At 45.7% G+C, this 19,462-nt stretch overlaps 1 protein-coding gene across 4 annotated transcripts in view; it reads left to right on the plus strand.

Moving 5' to 3' along the window:
• The first annotated feature begins 516 nt into the window (after positions 1 to 516).
• sptssa (serine palmitoyltransferase, small subunit A) overlaps positions 517 to 19,462 on the plus strand; it is a 31,211-nt gene continuing 12,265 nt past the window's right edge. Inside the window, exons 1-2 of one of the 4 annotated variants that reach the window (XM_086003374.1) lie at positions 517 to 643; positions 16,406 to 16,542. In XM_086003374.1, coding sequence (XP_085859500.1) covers positions 558 to 643; positions 16,406 to 16,542 — 223 coding nt within the window. In that variant the 5' untranslated portion in view covers positions 517 to 557. Of the gene's footprint in view, positions 675 to 700; positions 722 to 8,573; positions 8,597 to 16,405; positions 16,543 to 19,462 lie in introns of those variants that run through there. The other 3 variants (XM_086003375.1, XM_086003377.1, XM_086003378.1) reach the window with 3 other exon arrangements.

The following is a 19,462-nucleotide window of genomic DNA, read 5'->3' on the forward strand; positions in this document are numbered from 1 at the left end:
CCTGCTCCGCTATTCAATGAGATCATGGCTGATCATCCAAATTCAGTACCCTGTCCCTGCCTTCTCCCCATATCCCTTGATCCCTTTAGCCTTAAGAAATATATCTAACTCCTTCTTGAATATATTTAATGAATTGGCCTCCACTGCCTTCTGTGGTAGAGAATTCCACAGGTTCACCACTCTCTGGGTGAAGAAATTCCTCCTCATCTCTGTCCTAAATGGCTTACCCCTTATCCTTAGACTGTGACCCCTGGTTCTGGACTCCCCTGCCATCGGGAACATCCTTCCTGCATCTAGTCTGTCTAGTCCTGTTAGAATTTTATAAGTTTCAATGAGATCCCCTCTCATTCTTCTAAACTCCAGCAAAAACAAGCCCAATCGACCCAATCTCTCCTCATACGTCATTCCTGCCATCTATTGAATGAATCTGTTGAAAGCCTTTTTAATTGCTTTTTTGTAAAGCTTAATTTCTCTCAAACTCCGATGTAACAGGTTATTTTCCAGGTGCTGACCAACTCTGGACGCATTGCCAGAACTTTGGGTGTTCTTCTTGCGGAATGTGGCTCCTGGGCTGCAGGCGGCGCTGTGACGGAGCCGCGCTTCAGGGACGGAAGAGGGCGGCTAGGCGGAGGGAGCGGAACAGGTAATGTCCGGCACCAAGCCTCTGGACCAAGGTAGCCGCTGCTTGTTGGCTGTCATTTTCGGGGCCCCGGTGGTTGTGGTGAGGCGGCTACTGCCCGGGAGGGAAACGGGCAGGGAGGGAGAGTATCGAGCTGGGGGTGACCAAGCACCGGTCCCCCTCCCCCGGGGGCAGACTGTGACCCCGGCCTCGGCTCTGGCCTGGTTCAGCCACTTCACCGCACCTGCTGCCGAGCCCGGCCCTTGGTTACACCGACTCGCCCCGGCTTTGGAGGCTGGGCCTGGGGCTCGCCACCCGCCGGACCCACGCTCGGGCCGGGGAGGCTGCCACCAGTGCGGCGGGCTGAAGGTTTCTCTCAACTGCTGCCCGGTGCGGCGCTTCATTCGGTGGCAGGGATGTGCTGGGAATCGCGGCTCTGAGCCTCGGTCTCCCTGCTCTGTGACTGCCGCTGCCGTGTCGCACAGCGCCAACCGGGCAACATTCGGCTCGCCCAGGGCCAGCGAGTTCGACTTTCTTTAGTCCGACTCTGACCTGAAGGCTGTGTAGTGTCGTTTCAGCATTTTGTAACTTGCAATGGTCGCTTTGGCACGTTAAATCCCGGTGCTTCATCCTTTGAGAGGAGTGAAATTTCTGATTTAATTAAGAATGTGAACCCAACCATTTGAGCAAAAAGTACAAATACTTTTCCACAATTGTGCGAAATAAAGTATGCATGTGCCTCCAAATAAGCTATCCAGGTATTGGAAAACTGCTGCCTATGTGATTATTATTGTAATACGTGGGATCGAGTGGAGATTGTTTCTTTTCGGGTGAAAGCAAATCATTGCGAGTCACAATAACTGATTTGCATGTGTATCTGAGTAAGTTATGAGGGGAGAGACCAGGAGATAAAATGGATGACCACACTGTTATATTTCAGATACTGTACTGTAGAGAGTGATGTGACCAGAGTTAGATTTCTGACTATCTCACTCTCGATAAACAGTGACGAAGAGGGCTTTCCGGCTGTTTAAGATGTTATTGTTAGGAGCGATGCTGCTGCCTGGGTTTTTATTACGTCCGTGAATGATTGAGACACGGACAGCAGGAGTTGAACAAAACAAGTCTTTACTGATGGAAGTCAATAGTGAAACTGAAAACAACAGAGGCTCACTAGTGCCTTTTATACAGGGGTGGTCACTGCCGGTACTGCAGTCTGAGACCAGTTATTATTCTCTTAAAGGTACATACACAACAATTCCTCCCCTTTTAGATAAACAGTACATAACATTCATTTAACAACTAAATGATAACTAATTACAGTCACAATTACGGTTGCTCGATACATTGGTTAAGTTTAAGCAATTATAAGTTCAGTCTTTGAGGAGGCTTCCTGATTCTGTCTGGATAACGCCTCTTTGGGGTATCAGGTTCTTCTGGCAATGTTGAGTCGGGATCAATGTCGTCGTTTGGTTCATCTTCCAATATTACCGGTTCTGCGGTAGCTGCAATTGGAACGTCGATTTCATTACCAGGTGTATCATCGTGGTGTGGAGTTGACGTTTTCCAGTGACTCTAGAATCTGGTCAGCATGGCGTCTTACAATGCTCTCCCCAACGTCCACGGTATACATGAGAGGTCCTTGCCGTGTACAAATCGTTCCTGGCTGCCATTTCTCAGTGCGGTCGAGTCCCGGGCCAAAACTGGTTGACCTATCTTAAAACTCCTGGTCGGCCTTTCATTCATATTCTGAAACTGCCTGTTCTCCACATCTCTTCGGACGTTTGGCTTAACCAAATCCAAGCCGCATCGTAGTCTTCGATTGAAGAACATCATGGCTGGAGTTTGGTTGGTAACCGCATGTGTCGCATTCCGGTAGGCAAACAAGAAGTTGTCCACCTTGTGTTGTAGGGGTATATCTTCATTACACATTGCCTTGATAGCCTTCTTGAATGTTTGGACAAACCTCTCGGCCAATCCATTAGTGGCTGGATGATATGGGGCAGATGTGTAATGCTTAACACCATTGTTCTTTAAGAACCTCCGGAACTCTTCAGACACAAACTGTGGTCCATTGTCAGAGCAAATCTGTTCAGGCAGCCCATTCCTGGCGAATATGGTTCGTAAAACTGAGATAGTTTTTTCCGTGGTGGTTGAGGACATTTTTATTACCTCTGGCCACTTTGAATGTGCATCCACCGCAATTAAAAACATCGAGTCCATGAAGGGACCAGCAAAATCAATGTGCACCCTTTGCCATGGAGATGAGGGCCACTCCCATGGATGTAGAGGAGCTTGTGGTGGGGTGTTTTGGACCTTCTGGCATCCTGCACAGCTCTTGGTCATCTCTTTGATTTCTCTATCGATTCCCGGCCACCACACAAACGCTCTGGCTAAGTTCTTCATTTTTACCCCACCCAGATGACCCTCATGAAGCTCATTGAGCACTCTATCCGTCAACTTAGGTGGAATTACTACTCTGGATCCACACATCAAGGTTCCTCTGCACACTGACAGCTGTTCTCTTCTCGGCGAGAATGCTGGCAGCAGTGGTTCGCCATGTGCTGGCCATCCCTTCACCGTTAAATCATAGACCCGTGATAGTGTCGGGTCATTCCGTGTTTCCGTTTCTATGTTTGCATTTGTCACAGGGAGATATTCGACTATGGTCGAGTGGAATAACTCCATTGGATCCACTGCAAGGTCTTCTTCTTCCACCGTCGGCAACGGTAGGCGTGACAATCCATCAGCATTTCCATGCTGTTTAGTTCCTTTGTACTCGACGTCATATTGGTGTGCCCCTAGGAAAAGGGACCACCTCTGCAGCCGTTGTGCTGTCATTATCGGTACGCCCTTCTGAGGGTTGAAAATGGAGACAAGAGGTTGATGATCGGTTAGTAGAGTAAATTTTTGACCGTGCAGGTAGTGATTGAACTTCTTCACCCCCCACACTAGGCTGAGGGCCTCTCTGTCAATCTGGGCGTAGTTACGCTCGGCAGAAGTTAACGAGCGTGACGCAAAAGCTATCGGCCTCTCTAAACCATAAAGGAATTTATGTGACAGTACCGCCCCAATGCTGTAGGGAGACGCATCACACGCCAGTCTGATCGGCAGTGCTGGGTTGTAGTGAGCCAATACTTCCCTTGAAGTGATGAAGTCCTTACTCTTCTGAAAGGCCCGCTTACAATCATCGCTCCATTTCCATGCTACCCCTGTTCGTAGCAGGGCGTTCAGTGGGTGCAGAATTGTCGACAAATTCGGCAAAAACTTATGGTAGTAATTCACCAATCCGAGGAATGACCTCAGTTGCGACACATTTTCAGGCGCTGGGGCCTTAACAACCACTTCAATTTTGTCAGGGGACTTATGTAACCCCTCTTTATCAATCACGTGGTCACAATACGATATCTGTTTCTTAAAAAATTCGCACTTGGGGCGGTTGGCTCGCAGCCCATGTTCCCGTAGTCTAGTGAGCACCTGTTCTAGGTTGTTAAGGTGTTCACTGTCATCTTCACCTGTCACAAGGATGTCGTCCAAGTAACATTGAGTCCCCGGAATCCCTTGCAGGACTTGTTCCATCGCTCTTTGCCATATCGCCGGAGCCGATGCTACTCCGAATACCAATCGATGATACTGGTAAAGACCTTTGTGAGTGTTTATCGTGAGATACTTCCTAGAGGACTCTTCAACCTCCATCTGCAAATATGCTTGTGCTAGGTCAATTTTTGTAAAACGCTTCCCTCCAGACAGTGAGGCGAAGATGTCTTCTATCCTTGGAAGAGGATATTGTACTGTGTGAAGGACTGGGTTCACCGTCACCTTGAAATCCCCACAGATGCGAATCTTCCTTGGCTCCCTGGACTTATTGCTTAACGTTTTCTTCATGACAGGAACGATGGGTGTCGCCCACTCGCTCCAGTCGACCTTAGACAACACGCCTGCCTTCTCCAGATTCTCCAGCTCTGCCTCGACGGCTGGGCGAATTGCATATGGTACCGGTCTTGCTTTGAAAAACTTGGGAACTGCATTCTCTTCTATTTTTATCGAGGCGGTTACGCCTTTAAGCGTGCCCAGTTCTTGTTGAAATACCTCTTTGGCGTTAGCTAAGATTGTTGACAATCGTCCAGGAGTGACGTCTTCATCTTTTTTACCGTCCACCGTCATTGCATGAATGGAGTGCCAATCTAAGTTTATCTTCCTGATCCATTCCCATCCCAATAACGGTGGTCCACCATTTGGCAGTATGTAGAGATACAATTTCCGTATTTTCTTGCTGTTGTATTCGACAGGCACCCTTATTTTTCCTCTGGGGTATACTTTTTGCCCCGTATATGTCGTCAAGACGATGGATATCTCTCTCAAGGGTATGTGTGAAAATAGCCGCTCGTAGTCTCGTCGATTCATGACGGTTAGCGCTGATCCTGTATCCAATTCCATTTTAACTTGGGACCCTGCTATCGTGAGGGTGACCCAAATGGTTCGGTGATCCTCTTGCGATTACATTGTGAAGTTTGAGACAGCTTAGTCTCCTGTTCCCGGATTCACTATCGCTCATCTGGTCTTCGGAACTACTGTCCGTCATCTTTTGTACTTTCTTGTACGGTTCCTTAGTAGCCTTTTTGTTGTCGCTGGTCTTCTTCCCAGACCTGCAAACTCGTGCAATGTGTCCCATCTTCCCGCATTGCCTGCATATTTTGTCTTTGGACCAGCAGTCCTTCTGGTCATGGTTAGTTCTGCCGCAGCGATAACATTTTGCAAATCCCCGTGTCATTTCGTGGGTGCCGTATTCCTGTGGTTTTTGTTGAATTTCTGCAGCTCCCCTGGCTGCTGCTTCATATGATACTGCCACGCTGAAAGCCTTATCTAGCGTCAGCTCTTTTTCTGCGAGTAACTTCTTCTGTGTTCCTTCACTCAGGAGTCCACAGATAAATTTGTCCCGTAGGGTATCTGCCAGTCCTGCTCCGAACTGGCAGTGCTTTGATAGCTTGCGTAGTTCCGTAAGGCACTCAGCATTGCTCTCATCTTTATGCTGAGTTCTCCTGTGGAATTTAAATCTTTCTGCTATCAACAGCGGTGCAGGGTTTAGGTGTTCCTGTAGGACAGCAACAATTTCGTTAAAACTTTTCGCCTTCGGTTTGGCTGGAGTAATCAGGTCCCGCAATAGGCCGTACGTTCTAGCGCCCATTAAGTTTAGCAATATCGATGCCTTTTTCTCCTCCGCTATTTCGTTTGCCTCGAAATATACCTCGACTCTTTCCACATACGTGGTCTAGTCCTCTATTGTATTATCAAAAGCAGTGATACAGCCAGTCTTCGGCATCTTGCAAATCTAAAATGGCGCCTCCCGGGCTTTGCCGCCTTCCCCGTTGCTTAAGATGGCGCCTCCCGCGCTTTGCCTTCTTCCCCGCTGTTGTTAGCGCTGCTTTCCGCGGTTTCCGTTGCAACCTGCAGCTCCTCGCGGTTTCTTGCGCGTTTAATACTTTTATTATTATTTTCCCGTCGTGGAACAACCCTGTGGGACTCTTGCCTCCCTCTTCGCGGGTCTATACGCAGCCCGGCTTCGTAGCACCGGCCGCGCCCTGTGTGCTCCACCCTCTTCCCGACAACGCTGCTCGGCCCCGTTGCAAACCACCCGCTCGAGTTCGCGACCGCCGCAGCCCAGGAAGGATCAGTGCACTACCTGCCACCAGCCCGATTAGCTGAAGCACCGTCGACGGGAACCAGGCCCCGCTTCCGACAGCTTCTCCAGCAATCTTCAACTCTGCAAACACGGGCGGATGCCCACGGTCGACGCCCGTTTCTACTGCCTCTTACTTTCTTTTTCTGGCCTCGACCTCTGCTCACTTCGCTGTAGGAATGGATCCCAGGAGGTGGTGCAGACTGTAGGTTGGTTCGTATCTGCTCGTCGCCAGTATTACGTCCGTGAATGATTGAGACACGGACAGCAGGAGTTGAACAAAACAAGTCTTTACTGATGGAAGTCAATAGTGAAACTGAAAACAACAGAGGCTCACTAGCGCCTTTTATACAGGGGTGGTTACTGCCGGTACTGCAGTCTGAGACTAGTTATTCTCTTAAAGGTACATACACAACAATTTTTCTAACAAAATTATTCAAAAGTACGTTTATAAAATGGCCAGGTGTTTCGAGGAACTGAGAGAAATTTATAAACTTGCACCTTGCTGGTGTTGTATTGAACCTGGTGCAAAGCAGAAATACCGAGAGACAACCTAGTAGACGTGGTCATCAGTTCGTGGCTTCAGTGTTTGGAAGCCGGATCCAAGTTATATCGGCACCTCTGTGTTGACTAGCTGATGTAGCTGCAGGATGGAGAGAGTAAGGTGAGGGACATAACGCATCTAGATTAAACAAACTTCCAAGAAAATGATTTAAAGAAATATATAAAGCAATTACTGTAAGCATTTTGATCAATATTTTAAATATCAATTTAAATCATTGGTATTTTAAATATTGATAAGTGATCTGATGTTATGCCAACTAAGCAGACATGAATGTTCTATGCAGTAACTTTTAACTCTAACAAAAGGATCCCATATATTGATTATGAATTTTATAAATATTACATTTTTACAGTGGTTAGAGATTTGAGATATACATGTCTGCTGAAATGCTGCTAGTTTTGCATGGTGAGATCCAATACCCATGAATGTTTCTCGTACATCACTGAAGTATGAGAGAAATGTGACCAAACAAGAGTAACCAGCTATGATAAATACAAGGTTACTAAGTGAGTTGTTCTTGTAGGCAGAGACTGTTAAAAACAATGGGTGTATGACATTACAGGATCGCTCTTACTAACTGTATGGGCATGCAGTTTAATAGAATACAACTTTCAAACAGAACATAGGGTATCTTTATTTGTTTGTTTATAAAGCTTAATTTTTGCAAAAATATTTTATAACTTTGACAAGAATGTTAAGTGCTCATTTCTTAAGTAATTGTGTTCATAGGATCATAGAATGATACAGCACAGAAGAAAGGAGGCCATTTGGCCCATCATGCCTGTGCCGGCTCTTTGGAGCTATCCAATTATTCCCGCTCCCCTGCTCTTTCCCCATAGCCCTGTAATTTTTTTCCCTTCAAGTATTTATGCAAATCTCTTTTGAAAGTTACTATGAATCTTCTTCCACCACCCTTTCAGACAGTGCATTCCAGATCGCAACGACTCGCTGCGAAAAAATGTTTCCTCTTGTCGCCTCTGGTTCTTTTTACAATTACCTTAAATCTGTGTCCTCTGGTTACTGACCCTTCTGCCACTGGAAACAGTTTCTCCTTATTTACTCCATCAAAATTCTTCATGATTTTGAACACCTCTATTAAATCTCCTCTTAACCTTCTCTGATCTAAGGAGAACAACCCCAGCTTCTTCAACCTCTCCACATAACTGAAGTCCCAAATCCCTGATAACATTCTAGTAAATTTCTTCTGCAATCCCCTCTAACGCCTTGACATCCTTCCTAAAGTGTGATGCACTGAATTGAGTACAATACTCCAGCTGAGGCCTAACCAGTATTTTATAAAGGTTTAAAAGAAAGACAGACTTACATTTCTATAGCGCCTTTCACGACCACTGGACGTCCCATTTTACAGCCACTGAAGTACTTTTTGAAGTGTAGTCACTGTTGTAATGTAGGAAGCGCAACAGCCAATTTGCGCACAGCAAGCTCCCATAAACAGCAATGTGATAATAACCAGAAAATCTGTTTTTAGTGATGTTGATTGAGGGATAAATATTGGTTCGGACACTGGGGATAACTCCCCTGCTCTTCTTTGAAATAGTGCCGTGGGATCTTTTACGTCCACCTGAGGGCAGACGGGGCCTCGGTTTAACGTCTCATCTGAAAGACGGCACCTCCGACAGTGCAGCACTTCCTCAGTACTGCACTGGAGTATTAGCCTAGATTTCTGTGCTCAAGTCCCTGAAGTGGGACTTGAACCCACAACCTTCTGACTCAGGTGAGAGTGCTAACAACTGAGCCAGAGCTGATGCTATTTTATAGAGGTTTAGCATAACTTCCTTGCTTTTGTGCTCTCTGCCTCTATTAATAAAGTTAAGGATCCTATATGCTTTTTAACAGCCTTCTCAACTTGCCCTGCCACCTTTAAAGATTTGTGTACATACACCCTCCGGTCTCTGTTCCTGCACCCCCTTTAAAATGGTACCATTTAGTTTATATTCTTCCTCACTTCACATTTCTCTGTGTTAAACTTCATCTGCTTTGTGTCTGCCCATTTCACCAGACTGTCTGTGTCCTCCTGAAGTCTGTTACTATCCTCCTCATTGCTTACTACATATGAGTTTTGTGTCATCTGCAAACTTTGAAATTATGTTCTGTATACCCAAGTTCAAGTCATTAACATATATCAAAAAGAGCAGTGATTCAAATACCGACCCCATGGGAACACCACTGTATACTTCCCTGCGGTCTTAAAAACAACCGTTCACCACTACTGTCTGCTTTCTGCCCCACAGCCAATGTAGTATCCATGCTGCCCCTGTTCATTTAATCCCTTTAATTTTGCTAACAAGTCTATTATATGGTACTTTATCAAACGCCTTTTTGAAAGTTCATATACACATCAGCTGCACTACCCTCATCAACCCTGTTTGTTACTTCATCAAAGAACTCAAATCAAGTTAGTCAAACATGATTTGCCTTTAACAAATCCATGCTGACATTTATTAGCCCACACTTTTCCAAGTGCCAATTAATTTTGTGCCGAAATATTGTCTCTATAGGTTTCCCCACTACTGACGTTGGGCTGTCTGGCCTGTAATTGCCAGATTTATCCCTCTCCCCTTTATTGAACAGGGTTGTAAAGTTTGCAGTCCTCCAGTCCTCTGGCACCACTCCCATATCTAAGAAGGATTGGAAAATTGTGGCCAGAGCCTCCACAATTACCCTTATTTCCCTCAGTAACCTAGGATGTATCCCATCCGCACTGGTGCCAATCTTTTAAGTACCTCTATCAATTTTTATCCTACCCAATATGGTTACTACCTCCTCCTTTACTGCTACATTGGCAGCATCCTCTTCTCTAGTGAAGCATAAATGCAAAGTACTCATTTAGTACCTCAACCATGCCCTTTGCCTCCACAAGATCTCCTTTTTGGTCCCTAACCTGCCCACCCTACCTTTGACTACCCTTTTACTATTAATATGTTTATAAAAGACTTTTTGGGTTCCCTTTTAAGTTAGCCGCTAATCTATTCTCGTACTCTATCTTTGCGCCTCTTACTCTCTTTTTTAGATCTCCTCTGTACTTTCTGTATTCAGCTTGGTTCTCTACTGTATTTTGAACCTTACATTTGTCATAAGCCTCCTTTTTCTATTTCATTTAAATCTCTGTACCTTCAGTCATCCAGTGAGCTCTAGCTTTGGATGCCCTTCCTTTCCTCCTCATGAGAATGTGTCTAAGAACAGGAGTAGACCATTTAGCCCCTCCGCCTATTCCGCCATTCAATGAGAACATGGTTGATCTGTGACTTAACTCCATATGCTGCCTTTGCCCCATATCCCTTAATACCCTTGGTTAACAGAAACCTATCAATCTCAAATTTAAAATTAACAATTGACCCAGCATCACCTGACGTTTGCGGAAGAGAGAGTTCCAAACTTTTATCACCCTTTGTGTGTCGGAAGTGTTTCCTAACTTCACTCCTGAAAGGCCTGGCTCTAATTTTTAGGTTATGTTGCCTAATTGAAAACTTCGATCAAATCACCCCTTAATCCAGAAAATACAACCCTTGTTTGTGTAATCTTTCCTCGTAATATAATTCTTCGAGTCCAGGTATCATTCTAGTAACTCTACGCTGCACTTCCTCCAAGGCATATATATCCTTCCTAAGGTGCGGTGCCCAGAACTAAACACAGTACTCGGGTTTGGTCTAACCAAGGCTTTGTATAGCTGCAGCATAACTTCGACCCCTTTGTATTCTAATCCTCTAGGTTTAAAGGCCAGCATTCCATTACCCTTTTTGATTATTTTTTGCACCTATCTATGACATTTTAATACAATAGCAAAATACTGCGGATGCTGGAAATCTCAAATAACAGCAGAAAATGCTGGAAACACTCAATAGGTCAGGCAGAAGGGTCACAGACCTAAAATGTTAACTCTGTTTCTCTCCAAGGATGGTGCCTGACCGGCTGAATGTTTCCAGCATTTTCTGTTATTTTCTGACATTTTAATGCTCTATCTACATGGTCCCCTAAGTCTCTTTGGACCTCTGCTGTTTCTAGCTTTTCACTATTTAGAAAGCACTCTGATCTATCCTTTTTAGGTTCAAAGTGGATGACCTGGCACTTGTCGACATTGAAATCCATTTGTCACAGTTTTGCCCATTCACTTAATCTATTAATATCTTTGTAATGTTATGCTTCCATCTACACTGCTTACAATGCTCTCTATTCTGTCATCTAAGTTATTAATAAATACGGTGAATAGTTGAGGCCCCAACTCGGATCCCTGTGGGATGCCACTAATCATATCTGCCAATTTGAGTACCTGCCCACTATCCCTACTCTGTCTCCTGCCGCTCAGCCAATCTTCTAACCAGGTCAACAATTTGTCCTCAATTCCATAAGCTTCAGCTTTAGTTAACAGTCCCTTATGAGGGACTTTATCGAATACCTTCTGGAAGTCCATATAACTAACATCCATAGACATTTCCCTGCCCACTACTTTAGTCACCTCGTCAAAAAAATTAAATCAGGGTTGTCTGGCATAACCAACCCTTTACAAATCCATGCTGGCTCTCTGTCTACTCTGTACCCAGACCATCTCTTCTTTGAAGTCTTCCCATTGTTCAGTTACTGTTTTGTCTACCAATTTTCGATTCTAATCCACCTGGGCTGGATTCTATTTCAACTCCCTGAAATTAGTCCTCCTCCAGTTAAGTATTTTGACGCTTGATTGTTCCTTGTCCTTTTCCATAACTATTCTAAACCTGACCTGTTTCATGACTAATTTGATTTAAAGTACTTTTCATATGATCACCCACCGAAGGAGTGACATAAATATATACTACCTTTACACAAAATTTACTTTTATAAACTTGTTTTCTTTAAAACCATTCCTCCACAGAAAATTGAGTTTATTTTTTAAACTTCCTGCCGGCTTTAGCTATGCCAAAGGAGATGCCCAGAGTAAGAGCCTCTCGCTGTGAGCTAGGCTAGTGCGTATATCTATTATTTACTCCCTGTTTCAGCCTGTGTTTTTATCATTCCTGTTTCCTTCCTCAGTGATGATATTCATTGTTAATTTACTAAAGGTGTGAGAATATAGAATAATATAGCTGGGATGGCACCTGAATATAAATGAGACTTTATAGCCTAAGCTCCCCTTTGGTCATTTGTACTGAGGCAAGCAGGCACTGCTACTCATCCTTCAGGTGCCCCCAGCTGTATTTCCAGCCTCAGTCATTATGTATGGGAGGCATCTCTGCAGTCTCTTCTGAGGAGTCATGCCACTCTGGGTGGAAACCTGCAGCAGCAGTAGCTCATAGAGCCTGCTGTAGTAGTGATAAAGGATGTTACATGAAAATAAAAAATAAATTATTCAAGAAACGCTCTCTTTCTTGATGGGACCTGTTCAGGACCATGCTATGGGAAAACTTGCATGGGCGTTCTGTGTTTTGTGTCAGTACCTGCTCTGCTGTCATTTAGATGCTGGGGCCTAATGGGCTGCCTCTGTGTCCAGTGATCCTGCAGTCAAATGGGTGGGAAACATGGCTATGGCCATGTTTCCTTCTAATTTCAAGTCTCTAGTATGCACCTGTCAACATACTGTTCAGCTGCCTCTGCTGCTTCCCTCCCTTCCCCTAGCCCACCAAGCCAAACTTTCCCTAAGGTTCTCCCCTGTTCTAGCCCTGAACCTTTACCTTTCTCTCTCATCTCCCCATATGCCCTCTCTGAGCTCATTTGTCCATGAGACCCACCTCCTGCTCGCTCGACCCTATTCCCACCAAACTGCTGAGCACCCAACTTCCCTCCTGGCCCCCGTGCTATCTGATATTGTTAACGGTTCCCTCCCCTTGGGTACTGTCCCCCTCCTCTTCATTTCTGCCATCATCACTCCCCTCCTCAAAAAACCCACCCTTGACCCCTCTTCTTGCAAACTTCTGTCCCATCTCAAATCTCCATTTCCTCTCCCAAGTCCTTGAAGATATTATTGCCTCTGAAATCCATGCTCATCTTTCCTGCAACCCCCATCTAGTTTCTGCCTCTGACATTGCACTGAAGCAGCCCTTGTCAAAGTCACAAATGACATTCTATGTGACTGTGACCGTGGTAAGCTATCCCTCCTTATCCTTCTCGACCTGTTTGCAACCTTTGACATGGTTGACCGCACCATCCTCCTCCAACGCCTCTCCTCCGTTGTCCAGCTGGGTGGGACTGTCCTTGCCTGGTTCCATTCTTATCTATCCAATTGTAGCCTGCAATGGTTTCTCTTCCTGCTCTCTCACCATTACCTCTGGAGTCCCCACCCAAGCATCTGTCCTTGGTCCCCTCCTATTTTTCATCTGCATGCTGCCCCTCGGCGACGTCATCCGAAAACACCGTCAGTTTCCACATGTACGTTGACGACATCCAGCTCTACTTTACCACCACCTCTCTCGACTCGTCCCCTGTCTTTGATTTGTCACACTGCTTGTCCAACATCCAGTACTGCACGAGCAGAAATTTCCTCCAACTAAATATTGGGAAGACCAAAGCCATTGTCTTCTGTCCCCATCACAAACTCTGTTCCCTAGACATTGACTCCATCCCTCTCTCTCGCAACTGTCGTGAGGCTGAACCACACTGTTCACAACCTTGGCATCCTATTTGTCCCTTAGGTGAGCTTCTGACCACACATCCGCTCCATCGCCAAGACTGCCTACTTCCAACTCCGTAATATTGCCCATCTTTGTCCTTGCATCAGCTGATCTGATGCTGAAACCCTCATCCAAGCCTTTGTTAGCTCTAGACTTGACTATTCCAATGCTATGCTGAACAGCCTCCCATCTTCTACCCTCCATAAACTTGAACTAATCCAAAACCCTGCTGCCCGTGTCCTAACTGGCACCAAGTCCCATTCACCCCTCACCCCTGTGCTCGCTGACCTACATTGGCTCCAGTCCGACAACTCCTTCATTTTAAAATTCTCATCCTTGTTTTCAAATCCCTCCATGGCCTCGCCCCTCCCTACCTCTAATCTCCTCCAGCCCCACAACCCCCTGAGATCTCTGCACGCCTCCAATTCTGGCCTCTTGTGCATCCCCGATTTTAATTGCTCCACCATTGGCGGCTGTGCCTTTAGCTGCCTGAGTCCTAGGCTCTGAAATTTCCTCCCTAAGCCCCTCCTTCTTTAAGATGCCCTTTAAAATCTACCTCTTTGACCAAGCTTTTGGTCATCTGATCTATTATCTCGTTATGTGGCTTGGTGTCAAATTTCGTTTGATAATCAAACCTGTGAAGTGCCTTGGGACATTTTACTACTTTAAAGGCACTACTGTATATAAATACAAATTGTTGTTGTCACAGATCCTGTAATTTCAGTAAGTCCTGGAAGGTGAGGTATACCCAAATGATCTGGAATTGCAGTCTGAATGCATGCCAGTTAAATATGCAGATTATGCCAAACTAAGGGGTCTGTTGGCACAGAGGAGGCAGCTACAATCTTACTAAGACAATTCTACTGGTTTTACAGCGGGCTGATTCCTGGCAAGTTAAGTTCAATACAGACAGATGCATAGTACTAAACATTGGAAGTAAGCATAGGAGTCACATATACAGGTAGACTACCCTTTATCCGGACTTCCGAAAACCGAAACCCTCTAAAAACCGAAGGTTTTTTCGGTCAGCGTAAGTCCAGCGTAAGTCGTGCGCACGACCCCCCCCCGCGGACCCCCCCCCCCTGCCGACCCCGACCCCTGCCGACTTACGCTGAGCGTCAGCGTAAGTCGTGCGCACGACCCCCTGCCGACCCCGACCGTAAGTCGGCGGGGGTCGGCGTCGGCGGGGGTCGTGCGCACGACCCCCCCCCCGCCGACCCCCCCCGCGGACCCCTGCCGACCCACCTTCCGAAATCCGAAATTCTCCGAAAACCGAAACACGGCTGGTCCCAAGGTTTTCGGATAAAAGATAGTCTACCTGTACTCTAGGGGTGCGATAGGACTTGCCAAAGGTGAGCTTAACATCACTCACCATGTCCAAACTCTGAAGTAGCAACAAACAAAGCAAATTGGATGCTGTTATATAGCCAAATTAGTTGAGTTCAAATCTCGTGCCCTAGTCAGGCCACTATACTGTGCACAGGTTTGGGCACTGTGACATATAAGGTTCATAATGGCCCTTGAGGCTGTGTAGAGGAAATCAAGAAGGCTGATCCCCTGTGTTTGGGGAAAGAGCTGAGGAATGAACAAAGCTTCTTCAGCCTGGAAAACACATCTAGGAGGAGACCGTACCAGTATATAACGTGTTTAAAAAGGTTGAGAAAGTAAATCTGAAATATTACTTTCAGCTACCAGAGTGGCAAGATGAGAAGGCTTAGGTTGAAAATTATGAAGGGCAAATTTAGTGCAGGTGTCATGAGGGCAATCAACAGCTGGCTCCCAGGAAGAGTGGACTCATAAACGGCTAGATGCTGTAATGGGAAGAGGGTAGGGTTTGTGTTCTAGTAGAAAGGATCAAATGGGTCAAAGGACCTTTCTCATAAAGCCTTTTTTTGTGAAGAGCTCACGTCCAGCAAACCAATCAACAAATCTATGGACTGCCTTTTCAATCGGTCTGCGGACCACTGCCACTCTCTATGCTGCTCTGTAATGTAGGCACACCAAGCCCTGACATCAACTCGGCCTCCTGCTCCCAAGCACAGAGCCACAGATGAGCAAAGTGAGTGGCACTAATGAAAAAAAAATCCACGGATAGAAACAACTGACTTGCTGATCAGGATTAAAATACAGTGTTGCTGGCTCTCGGTGGAAGTGCACTTGGCTGACACATATCTCCCATTTCCAGCAGTCCTGCCCTTTTCTATTTCCATCCTCCAGTTGAGACCCACATTGACGCTGCCAAAATAGCCCTCTGAGGCTCAAACAGTCTCTCTTTCCCATTTCCTCTTCCCCACCCCCCTCCAAAATACAGTGTCTATAGCAACCTGTTCCACCAAGCCCTGGGACAGGGCAAACTCCATCTTGCAACACAAGCACCTATTGCCGTGTCAGGAGATCACAGACAAAAACACTGCATGTAAACCCAATAAATGCAGATGCTGGGATGACTGGCAGCTTTGCTTGTAAAGGTTAGAAGTTGGAGATAAGTCTGAATAAAAAGTCCACTGTGTAAAGTAAGTGTGTCTTGTCTAACAAACAATCCCAAGTCACTCCAGTTTCCTCCAGTGGATTGAAGATTCACAACTGTTGGCATTTTAAAGAGAGTACAAATGTCTTTGGAACATATATTTATATGGACCTCTGTTATTGTTGGTATAAAAACATAGCAAACTGTAGTTTGGTTACTACAAAACCTGCCTGACTGGTTTTTGCTATTTCATTATTTGACATTTTTACCATGACTAACTCATGAATTTTCACCCAAATAATCATGCCAGACAGATGACATTGGAGTGCGAATAGCTTAAGCTCTTTGCATTTTTTGTTTGGCCTTATGCAAAGAATTCCCCACCCCCACAACTTGCACTTTGGGTTAAAGAGTGATGTGGCAACTGTCCCAATGAATGGAGGGCTAATGACTAATGCCATGTCTGTATTCTCTCTAGCTTGCAATTTTTGGAGGAAACCAAACCAGTGACCATGACGCTGGGCACAGCGTGGAAACGGATGTCTTGGCTTTACTACCAGTACCTGTTGGTTACAGCACTGTACATGCTGGAGCCCTGGGAAAGGACCATATTCAGTATCCTTTTAAAGTGTTTGTCATTTTATTGCTGTTGCATGGGGTGGTTGTCGGGGTTAACCATTACACAAGAGCGCTGCTAGGCTGCACTTTGTAAAGGTTAGAAGCGGGAGGAAGGTTCGTACAAAATGTCTGCTTTCAGTATAAAATAAAGGTGACTGTCCAACAAACAAGTCCCAAGTTTTTCCTGTTTCCTCCAGTGCATTGAAGAGTAAGAATTGCAACTAGTAACTTTTTAAAAACTATACAGGCATCCTTGGAGCATACATTTATAAATGAAATATAACTTCAGTAGATGTGTGTTCAGACGTTCACGCCTGATCCAAATAATAATTGCTTGACTTCACCCAGTATAAAAAGCAGTTTGGTGCATTTAGTATCCTATTAGTTTCACCTTTCTTAATGTGGTGATTTTACATACAACCATCTTCACAGGTAGCGAGACATGACAGAGCAGAGTCGAGGGACAATTCTGTAAAGTTTTCAGTATGGGCAAATTACCAATGCAATTTAATGAAGGGAATCCACGGTTCCTCTAATTATACTTGTTGCAGGCGGTGCAGCATGGATTTTATGCCTGCAAGTGCAACTGCATTTGCATAACATCCACTGTTGCAGACAGTGGGGTTTGTTTGTGAGTGAGGCTCCTAGCTCACAGTAATGTCATTTACACGTAGATGGTGGTCACCTGGATCCCTGTTACCTAACCATTCCTATTTCTTAACTACCTGTATTTATTCTGATTTAACACAGCCTCTAGGGCACCCTTATATGCTAGTCCTGTGATATTTAAAAAAAACTTTAGGTTGAAGAAAAAAATAATGTTGGATAAGTGTGACTGGATCTCTGATAGCTGAGTCATAGAGTTATACAGCACAGAAAGAGGCCCTTCGGCCCATCGTGTCTGCGCCATCCATCAATCCCTGTCCAGTCTAATCCCATTTCAGCATTTGGCCCATAGCCTTGTATGCAATGGCATTTCAAGTGCTCATCCAAATGCTTCTTGAATGTTGTGAGGGTTCCTGCCTCTACCACCCTTTCAGGCAGTGAGTTCCAGATTCCAACCACCCTCTGGGTGAAAAAGTTCCTCCTCAAATCCCCTCTAAACCTCCTGCCCCTTACCTTGAATCTATGCCCCCTTGTTATTGACCCCCCTACTAAGGGGAAAAGTTCCTCTTTATCTACCCTATCTATGCCCCTCATCATTTTGTACACCTCAATCAGGTCCCCCCTCAGCTGCCTTTGCTCCAAGGAAAACAACCCCAGCCTGTTTAGTCTTTCTTCATAGCTGAGGCGCTCCACCCCAGGTAACATCCTGGTGAATCTTCTCTGCACCCTCTCCAAAGCAATCACATCCTTCCTATAGTGAGGTGACCAGAACTGCACACAGTACTCCAGCTGTGGCCTCACCAGCGTTTTGTACAGCTCCATCATAACCTCCCTGCTCTTGCCTTCATTAGCCGAGGCATAGAATATAAGTATCCCATATGCCTTTTTAACCACCTTATCTACCTGTTCCGCTGCCTTCAGGGATCTATGTACATGTACACCAAGGTCCCTCTGACCCTCTGTACTATGGCAGGCCTGGACAGGCTGAATTCAGAGAGAATGTTTCCAATGGCAGGGGAGCACAGAACCAGGGGCCACAGTCTAAAAATAGCGGGCAAATCATTTAAAACAGAGATGAGGAAGAATTTCTTCACTCAGAGTGGTGAGCCTGTGGAATTCCCTGCCACAGGGCTGTGAAGGCTAATTCAATAAATATTGTCAAGAGAGAATTGGATATATTTCTGAAGGCTAAGGGGATTAAGGGTTACGGAGAAAAGGCGGGGACGGGGTACTGAACTGGTAAGATCAGCTATGATCTCAGACGAAGATCAGCCATGATCTCATTGAATGGCGGAGCAGGCTCGAAGGGCCGAATGGCCTACTCCTGTTCCTATCTCTATGTTTTCTATGTTACTTCCTAGGGTCCTACCACTCATTGTGTATTCCCTTGCCTTATTTGTCCGTCCAAAATGCATCACCTCACACTTTTCAGGGTTAAATTCCATTTGCCACTTTTCCGCCCATCTGACCAACCCGTTTATATCGTCCTGTAGCCTGAGGCTTTCCTCCTCGCAATTTACCACCCCACCAATTTTCGTGTCATCTGCGAACTTACTGATCATACCTTTTACATTCTCATCCAAATCATTTATGTAGATCACAAACAGCAAGGGACCCAGCACCGATCCCTGAGGTACCCCACTGGACACAGGCTTCCAGTCACAAAAGCAACCTTCGACCATCACCCTCTGCCTCCTGCCACTCAGCCAGTTTAGGATCCAACGCGCCAAGGCACCCTGGATCCCATGGGCTCTTACCTTCTTGACCAGTCTCCTATGCGGGACTTTGTCAAAAGCTTTACTGAAGTCCATGTAAACCACATCCACAGCATTTCCCTCATCCACACACCTAGTCACCCCCTCGAAAAATTCAATCAGATTGGTCAGACGTGATTTACCCTTGACAAAGCCATGCTGACTATCCCCGATTAATCCTTGCCTCTCCAAGTGGAGACTAATTTTGTCCCTCAGAATTTTTTCCAATAATTTCCCTACCACAGATGTTAGGCTCACTGGCCTGTAATTCCCTGGTTTATCCCTGCTACCCTTCTTGAATAATGGTACTACGTTAGCTGTTCTCCAGTCCTCTGGTACATCCCCTGTGGCCAGAGAGGTTCTGAAAATTTGTGTCAGAGCCCCTGCAATCTCCTCCTTTGCCTCACACAACAGCCTGGGATACATCTCGTCCGGGCCTGGGGATTTATCCACTTTTTGGCCTGCTAAAACTGCTAGTACCTCCTCCCTCTTGATGCTAATATGTTCAAGCATGTCACAGTCCCCTTGCCCGATTTCTATGTCTACATCGTCTTTCT

The sequence above is a fragment of the Somniosus microcephalus genome, chromosome 12 (genome assembly GCF_052327205.1).
Source record: "Somniosus microcephalus isolate GS21.2 chromosome 12, FLI_Smic_1.0, whole genome shotgun sequence".
Lineage (NCBI taxonomy): Eukaryota > Metazoa > Chordata > Chondrichthyes > Squaliformes > Somniosidae > Somniosus > Somniosus microcephalus.